We start from the raw sequence: 9574 nt of genomic DNA on the forward strand, positions 1-9574 counted from the left end.
TATATATATATATATATATAACATTTTTTGTTGAGTCATCCAGACCTCAGGAGCCAATGCATGAATGTATCCCATCAAATGTGATTTGATCATTTGAATGTGATGAACTCCCTCTTGGGTGATTTAAACCTTTCAGACATATTCTGTTTGAGTAAAGTAAATACAGTAAAGATGATTTATATAGAAGCTTTGGACCTTCTAACTGCCATTAGGCTGAGCCTCAGGCTTTGGCCACGCCAGCAGTATTTTGTACAATCAATAAATTCATGGTTTTGGTCTTTTAATGGGATTTGTTGACAAAATGAATACAACATTTTACCAGGCTCATCCTTTGAAGTCATCTTATAACTATATGTTTGGCAGATAAATAGAATATCTCATAATTTATTTGTATTTCAACATGTGTACTGCACTGCAGGTACTACTGGAATTTTGAGAAATTCATTGGTAGGTGTAACGTAGCTGTTTTGTATTTTACCTATTCTTTTCTTTTTTTTTCAGAGATCAAATATTCATGGGTTTTCAACGGACAGCGGAGCTTCCTGCAACAGGATGCCCGTCGCTTTGTCTCTCAATGGACAGGCAACTTGTACATAGCCAAAGTCGAAGCGTCAGATGCTGGGAACTACACGTGTGTGGTGAGAAACATGATGACCAACGCCACCGTGATCAGTTCTCCAACCCCTGTGGTGGTGCGGAGAGACGGTAAGCATCCTCAGTTGGCATCTGCTGCCTCCTGGTTATCTTGTGCACTGAACTGACGCGCGCTGTCGCGGCGGGGGGGCGAGTCTAGGAGATAAATTGCTTGTCTTGAGCGTGACACTGTTTTTCCTTTTGCTTACGCGCAAGTTTTTGCACCATCCCAAAGCCTCTGAACTATACAGGGTTATGTATTCGAGAAACCCTCTATCTGCATGAAGGCACATATTTACATAACCAGAGATGTAGTCTGCACTGACAAAAATGCATGCAGGCACACGCACAGCAAGGAGCTTGCCACACATACTAAACCCCATCAGGACCGTTTATGTGTACCACTTCAGATTCGAGCTGAGGCACATATGTAATCCAAACTCATCCATCCGCTAAGCCAAACGCTGTTGTTTGTGGCGTCAACACGCACGCTCGCTCTCTGCCAGTGTCATCCGCGCCACGACTCTTACATCCAATATAAATTACAGGAAACTGCATGTCCATGTTTTGTGTTTTGACTGACTGTGATTTGCTTTTATCCTGTGTGCAGTAGTGATGGGTGAATACGAGCCAAAGATTGAGGTTCAGTTTCCTGACATCCTTCATGTCTCTAAAGGATCATCAGTGAAGCTGGAATGCTTTGCCTTAGGAAAGTAAGTGCCAGAAACATAAGCAGGGTGCAGCTCTACCCTTCACATTGCTTTGTAAAATGTATGAAGTACAAACAGACTGACAAATATGGCTGCAGTCCATGTGGTCAGTGTGACATTTTGTGTGTAACCTCTGCAGCCCTGTGCCTACTATCTCATGGAGAAGAGCTGATGGATATCCACTCCCTGGAAAGATTAAAATCAACCACTCCAGTGGGGTTCTGGAAATTCCATATTTTCGCCCGGAGGATGCCGGTGTGTACGAGTGTGTAGCCGAAAACAGCAGAGGACGAAATGTTGCCAGAGGGCAACTTATATTCCACAGTAAGATACTTTTTGCTTCCTGTTTCATTTCTCACCTTAGTCAGTACTTTTTCATATTTAGCAATACAGTGTGTTGTTGGAGAAATGGCTAGTGCTTTATTATTCATTCTATCTGAATAAATTGAGTTATTTTCTCAGTATGAAATAGCTTTAGAATTCCAGGATAATCTGGAGGTCATTTGTGCTCATTGTCTGTGCTTTTTTTTTTGTTAACGTGAAAGATCTTCCGCCTCATACTGGACATCTCTTTTAACCAGGGGCTTAAAGTAGGCAATGATGAATTACTCATGTCAGGATAGGTCTACCACCTCCATAGAATTTAAAGGAACCGGCTGTCAAACTGCAAGCTTTGAAATTAGTCACCGTCTACTTCAGTGGATGTTCACAACTGTCTTCTATATGCAGAGAGATGAGTAAGAGTCTTGACTGTTCCCGTCTGTATGTGTTGATAAGGAACTGGAAAAGATGGATATCAGTCTGTACATGTTTCTTTTTTTTTTAAGATTATGTATTTGTGCTTTCCCGCCTATAATGTTTTGACAGGACAGCTAGGTTAGAGACAGGGGGAAGACATGCAGGAAATTGTCACAGGTCGGATTCAAACCCTTGACTCGTCGAGGCATAAAATTCTCAGCACACATGTGCCTGCCCTACCACTGAACCAACCCTGCCACACATTTTTGCTTTTATGTAGACCCTATAAACCCGTTGTTTTGATTAAAAATTGAAGCATATAGATTGACGTCAGTAGTGCCAATAATGAAGTGGTAGTTGACAAAAAGCGGTAATCCGTCAAGGTTATTTCATTTCAAGGTGCTTCACATACACCATTCAAAAGGAGATAAGCCATACAAAACACAATTATAACAAACACAAATATAAAAGATAGTAACCCTTTTTAAAGCTATCACAAATATAAAGAATTGAAATTAATTAAAGTGGTTGTTTCACAGGCAGTGGAGAATATTCAAAGTTTGTATTTGAAGTTGGGCCAAATCCTATAACTTCTGAAAGTTTGTTCCAGTTCTGAAAGGAGGCCAAAATAAACCTACATGCTGCTTCTTAATTTGGACTCCATTCAGAGCTCATTTGGTAACAGGATCAGATATGTATTGAGGTCTTAAATGATTAAGAGATTAATACACAAGTAACAAGTTCTTCAGACTCTATTTTATGACTCATTGGCAGCATGTGTAGACACCTGAGAATTGGTGTAATGTCATGTGTTGCTGTTAAGACCCATCAGTTGCTTTCCGTCGTTTGAGAATATTTTCTTGGGAGACCTGAAAAGAGACCATTACAATAGTCCAACCCGCGGGAGATAAAAGCTCGGCCCTGCATGGACATCCTCCAAATCTTCCTATGATAGTATGGAGACTTGATTATTGATTTGATGTGGCTGTCTGAGTTTCGCTCTCAGTCCATGTCATATACCCAGATTTTTTTTTTTTTGTGTACTTATTTGGATCCCCTTAGCTGTTACCAGTGCTGCTCTTTCTGGGGTCCATAAAAGTGTGAATTCGCAATAGCTGCTACCACATAGGTGCATGCATCCATGTATTTATGCATTTGCGCACGCGCACACACACACAAGAATGTCATATGATTAATCAATAGAAGAATTTCACAATCAGTTAAGTGTGAAATCCCTGCATTATTGTTAAGACAATTACAGTTTGGCTACCTTTATCTCAGTAGTGAGCCATCAGTATGCACTACACCTCCACCCTTTTCACTACTGCATAACTGTCTCTCTCTCTCTCACCTCTGGTTTTTCTAGTTATATTTTCTTGTGTCTTTTTGTTTACTGCCCCATGTTTCTGTTATAATGCAAGGAGGCCAACAGCTGTTTTGAATTTGAATTCATTTTTTTGTCTCCAGTGAAGTTGAACTGCAGCCTCATAAATAATTTACCAATAAATAAATATAATTTTGGAAACATGTTACTTTATATTATTATAGTATTTGCAGCATAATACATTTTCATGTCTGCTTTGAATTTGGTGATGTTTTTGATGAACACCTACTGTACATTGCGCCTGCAGGTCAGTTCCAGGCACTGACTGCATAATGAGCTGCTGCCCCAGTAAATCGGGAACTAATTACACGCAGATTGTGAGCGCAAATTGAATGAAACAAATTTGCCTTGGCCTTTCATGTATGTAAATCTAAACTGAAACCACTCCAGCATAGACCAGAATTTACTTCACATTAAGAGCAACCACACCATTTTGACAAACGCTGCTCAATACTGTTTATGCAGCCTATTTGGGACACACCTGCTACAATTGAATTTTTGTATAATATTGCTATTGAAATCCATTTTATCAACTCCAAAATGTATATGTCACTAAAAAGTAATTTAGGAATATACCATGATCAATAACATTAAGCTAATTAGTTACTACTCATTACAAGGCAATCAGATATTGGTAAAACTAAATATATCTGTAATACGATGTTGACATTTTGAGGAGTAAACCTCTCTATATGGATGCGCGCTCTGCCAGGTGAGCTGTCCAGGCGTCCAATGTTGACATTTTTGTTGGTATTTTTCACAGATGTTGAACATTTGCACTGGGTCCAGACACTGAAAGATGCTCATATGGCAATCGATGCTAATCTGCAGTGGGAATGTAAAGCCATCGGTAAGCCTCGGCCTGCATACAGATGGTTGAAGAACGGTCAGCCGCTAACAGCAGAGGTAAGACACCACCACTAACATTGAGATTTAATATTTATAAGAAAATGTAAGAACCTCATTATGATTTTACACACAAAAGAATGCACTATTTTCTCAAACAATACTGCAAAGGTATCCTTCAGAAGTAATTCAGTAACAACTCTTACTCACGCAAAGCCATTGCTGAATTGAAATCCTAAGACACCTAACAAGGCAGAGAATGATCCAAAAAGTTTGCATTCATCTTATTCATGTCTTTCTTCCGACATATAGGCAGTTTAGAGCAATGCTGTTGAATAGTCCTGTTTCTGGTTGTAATTATTCTTAGGAATTTAAATGTTCTTGACTTTCTCTTGATTCTTTTTATTTTTTTGATTATGACTTTGAGTTCACATAATTGTTTTTAGTGACTTGCGTGTCCTTCTTTCTACTCCGGTCATTGTATTTTATACTTTCTGCACTGGTTGTGTATTGTCTTCTAAATTTTATTGTGGATGTATTTTCTGTAATCTCGGCTACATAGAAAATGAGGGCTTGCCCTCAATTGCACCTCTGGTGATCGAAATACAAGTTTATGATGATGGTCTTGCAAAACAAATACAAATATATCAGTCAAATAGGATGGCGAACATTATAACGCTGGCATAATTTGCAGGGGAGGATCCATGTGGAAGATGGTAGACTGACCATAACCAGGATAAGTCTGTTGGATGCTGGGATGTATCAGTGTGTTGCAGAGAGTGAACATGGAGCTGTCTATGCCAGTGCTGAGCTCAAGGTTGTGGGTAAGAAGTTAGATTGCCCTGTATTATTTACAATGATACAATGTAGAGGCAAGGCTAAGTTATATTGTACTGTATGTTCATTGTGTTGGAATGAAAGTGTTTTCTATCTGAAAGTTGATAAATAAATAATAAGAGGCTGAACTAGCTCCTTACTGAGCAATGGCCTTGCTCTTTCATTTCCATAATTCTGTCATCCAAACAGCCAGTCTAGTGGTGAAATATAATTCTCATAATTGCTGGTGATGCACTTGACATTTTTGCTGACGCCGGATGTCTCACAAGGCGAAACAAATGGCCCTAATACGTTTCTGTTCCTCAGCCTCCCCACCGGACTTCAGCCGGCGGCCTGTGAAGAAGTCCACAGTGATCCAAAGGGGGGGCGAGGTGGTTTTGGAGTGTCGCCCCCACGCTTCCCCCAGGGCCACAATCTCCTGGTGGAAAGAAGACAAACTCCTGAAGGACAGCAAGAGGTAGGGTATTGTATGCACCGCTGCTCATGCTAATGATGGCATCTGTTAAGGGGTTTGCTCATGTTGTCATTTTCATTCATAGGACTCATTGTTATCTATGTCTTTGCTCAAGCAGACATGTTTAAGTCAGTGTAGCATACCACAGTCTTGCATGTTCCAAGAAAGTTTGTTTTTTTTGTTAGAAAAAGATGTTGTTTTTCTGTTGACATACAGTAGTTTTGTCTTTTTACTGGATGTAAGAATGAGGACATGGCCCGCACTCCATCTTTTTTTTGAGGCACAAGATACAGAGTGCAATATGATTTAGCTGTTTGAAACTTCAAAGTGTCTTGCGGTTTCACAGCTCTTCAAGGCAGTCAAAGTGCTGGATGTAGAACAGAGATTCTGCAGGGACGCTCTCTCTGTGAAAACCATAAAGTAAAAACGATCTTACCACATCCTTTAGTGAAACTCTATCAAGCTACATGACTGGCCACACCATGTCATGATTTAGGGTCTGAGGCAACACCCGCGAGCTGAAAGAAACGGTTTGTTGTTGCACTCGGCCTTTGCAGACACTAATACACAGAATAAGAACCAACAGAGTTCAAGCACAGTATGAGAGCTGCTTCCATTAAATGTTCAGGGAAGGAGTAGGTTTAGAAAAACAAGGGCTGGGCTGGGTAACTACTAGAAAGGTCTGAAAAGTAGACACTCAACAACAGTTTTCAGGTAAACCGTTTAGTAGGTGTTAACAATTAGTGAAAATCACTTTCCAGCTCACATGTAACCTTTGTAGAGATGCTCCAAACAGAAACTCTACAGGTCCCACTGTTGATAAATGTTATTATTTTACCCTAATGACTGAAATGGAGCAATTAGTTCATTTCGTAACGGGAGAAAAGACTGTAACCTGGTTTGCCTTTTAGACCGTTTCTCAGTATGCTTGCACAGTATTAGACACACAGTTGAAAGCATGCAAGTCTTTTATATGTATACACCGTCCAAAAGCCTTGTCATTCTTAAGTAGTTTAAATAACTGAATAGCATCAATTTTCTCTGAGAGCTACCTTTAGTGACTTACAACAACTTCCCATAGGGAGGCTTTAAATAAAGAGGGCAAGAGGAACAATGGTTTCAGTCTTTCTCTCTGTCTTGTCTGAAATTTGTACTTTTTTCAACAAATTAGCTGTTTCTAAATGTATAATTTAAGTTAAGGCGAGGCAGCGTTATTTGTATAGCACTATTCAATGATCGTCCTTTTATACTAAGTTTCCCAGAGATCTTTATTTTACATACAAACTCCAACAGAAAAACAATATTTTGCAAAATGCAGTGAACAGATACAGTGGTGCTCAAAAGTTTACATACACATGCTTAAGTTGACTCAAGAGGATAAAAAAAAATCATGTTTTGGAAATTTATTTTAATACCTAATTAAAAAATGAGGTAAATCCAACCTTTAAGGACACCAATTTTCTTTGTGAATGAATAACGTATTGTAAATAAATAAATGTTCTTATTTAAAATACAGGGGTCATAAGTATACATCCCCCTATGTTAAATCCCATAGGGCAGGCAGATTTTATTATTAAAGGCCAGTTATTTCCTGGATTCAGGATATTATGCATCCTGATAAAGTTCCCTTGGCCTTTAGAATTAAAATAGCCCCACATCATCACATACTCTTCACCATGCTTAGAGATAGGCTTGTTTTATTTCAGTTAGACTAATACCTGGTTTGATTTGCTTGAGAGATGATTTTATAGAAAGTATCCCATGCCTACCTACTCATGGTGAAGAGTATGTGAGGATGTGGGGCTATTTTAATTCTAAAGGCCAAGGGAACTTTATCAGGATGCATAATATCCTGATCCAGGAAATAACTGGCCTTTAATAATAAAAATCTGCCTGCCTCTATGGGAATTTAACATAGGGGTATGTATACTTATGACCCCTGTATTTAAATAGAACATTTATTTATTTACAATACGTTATTCATTCACAAAGAAAATTGGTGTCCTTAGGTTGGATTTTACCTCATTTTTTAATTTAGGTATTAAATAAATTTCCAAAACATGATTTTTTTATTCCTCTTTTTAGTCAACTTAAGCATGTGTATGTAAACTTTTGAGCACCACTGTAGTACTGGCCTTTTGTCAATTAAACTCCAGACAGGAGTGTTGGGATTCATAGAGGGAAGTTTGTACTGTTTTTCTAAAATTAGTTTCACTAGAAATGGTTTCAAATAGTTAAGTTCTTGCCTTAAACTGCTGTATCCAGGGTACAGGTTATTTGAATGACTTTCTTTCTGTAGCACAAAAACTTGTCAAGTCTCAAAGGTTTAGTAGCATTGTATTCATGTGACTTCCAAATGTGAAATCAGGAAGATATACCTTAGCAGCTTACTTAAAGTTGCTGGCAGCAAAGTGGACAATAATAATCTTTTTGGTTAATACAGTTCATGCTCATTCATTTTGAAGGATTTTCCTCTTCCTGCTGCTGTATTTTGTAAGAGCTCGGTCCATTCTCTTTGAAAACCACTATATGATGTAACCACCAATTGCTTTTCTATTACCTTTCTTATTTCAGATCGCAACAACAATGTCAGTACAGTGGTTTAAAAGTCAAATCGTCTCTCTGTATCATTGATCAAACCCGAGATGCTAACATTTTTTGCAGAAAAGGGAAAAATAGTCCTGAATATCTGGCCAGAGTACTGTTAAATATGCATATTCAACACTGTATAGTATCTGCTGACTCTAATTTTGTAGTTTTAATCACATTAACACATAAGCAGCATGCTGGTCATGCATGCTGCTTATGTGTCAGATAAAGTCTATAGCTGCTCGCTTGCTGTTATTATTCTTTGTCATTTTATTTTTGGCTCACTTCAATATGTAAAGCCATATTTCCATAGACTCTATGTAACTCACTGGACCAGCCTCAACACGTGACCATTGGGATTGTTTAGTAATCAAGTTCCCCATGGGCTAGTCGGTAGGAAAGGGAGAAAAATTACCTCGGCATTATGACAAGAATATAAATTCCCAGCATAACGGAGATTGTCTACAAAGTAGATAGTTCTTCGCATTTCTATTTGTTTTGCTGCTCACTGCCCCTTAGGTCATGTTTTCAGTGCACCTCCATCACTCAGTGTTTGATATTTTTGTCAATAAATAAGCGTGAGGCACCCTGTGTTAGACATGCTCTCTGGGTCTCAGCTCGGCCCTGAGTGAATACATATTTATTCCAATGTTTAGCCAATGTAAAATTGTTTGATTTTTTTTTTTTTTATGCTGGCTGCTCACAGCATTTCTGTTTGATTTACTCAATCCAAAGGTCACAACAGGGGAGCATTATCTGCCTCATTTATGCATATGTTTACATGCTTTCCAAATTGTCCGTGTAGAACCAAGGCGCCATGATAACTGTAAATATTCTTATAGCTGTAATATAATAACTGTCTGCACAGCGTCTCATTCTCCTGCTACCATAGTCCACATAAGATAATATACTCATCTAAGTCACCTTCCATCAATATATATATATGGCTGGAAGCAATGAGCTTAATGAACAGTAGGGAGACTTTTTTCGCCCTGCCTCTCAGGCCACATGCAGGCTGCCCTACTTAAAACTGCTGGCGCTGTAAGGAAAGGAATGCCTGCATTACTAAAACTACTCAGTGCAGAAAAAAGGTCCAGCCAACACAGGTTTTCCTGTAATAGTTTTATTTGCAATTAATATTATCCTTAAAAAATGTATAGAAGTGAACACCAGTCAAAGAAAAACAACAGTCAAGCACCGAGCACTTTCTCTCAGAGAGCATCCATCCATCCATCCATCTTCAACCGCTTATCCGGTATTGGGTCGGGGGCAGCAGCTCCAGTAAGGGACCCCAAACTTCCCTTTCCCGAGCCACATCAACTAGCTCCGACTTGGGGATCCTGAGGCGTTCCCAGGCCAGGTTGGAGATATAATCTCTCCACC

General features: G+C 39.0%; 1 protein-coding gene across 2 annotated transcripts in view; it reads left to right on the forward strand.

The window, feature by feature from the left end:
- cntn6 (contactin 6) overlaps positions 1-9574 on the forward strand; it is a 101585-nt gene that overhangs the window by 63578 nt on the left and 28433 nt on the right. For both annotated transcript variants that reach the window (XM_032514006.1, XM_032514007.1), the window contains exons 6-11: positions 502-705; positions 1244-1346; positions 1483-1667; positions 4229-4371; positions 5006-5135; positions 5455-5605. In XM_032514006.1, coding sequence (XP_032369897.1) covers positions 502-705; positions 1244-1346; positions 1483-1667; positions 4229-4371; positions 5006-5135; positions 5455-5605 — 916 coding nt within the window. The remainder of the gene's footprint in view (positions 1-501; positions 706-1243; positions 1347-1482; positions 1668-4228; positions 4372-5005; positions 5136-5454; positions 5606-9574) is intronic.

Source organism: Etheostoma spectabile, chromosome 4 (genome assembly GCF_008692095.1).
Source record: "Etheostoma spectabile isolate EspeVRDwgs_2016 chromosome 4, UIUC_Espe_1.0, whole genome shotgun sequence".
Lineage (NCBI taxonomy): Eukaryota > Metazoa > Chordata > Actinopteri > Perciformes > Percidae > Etheostoma > Etheostoma spectabile.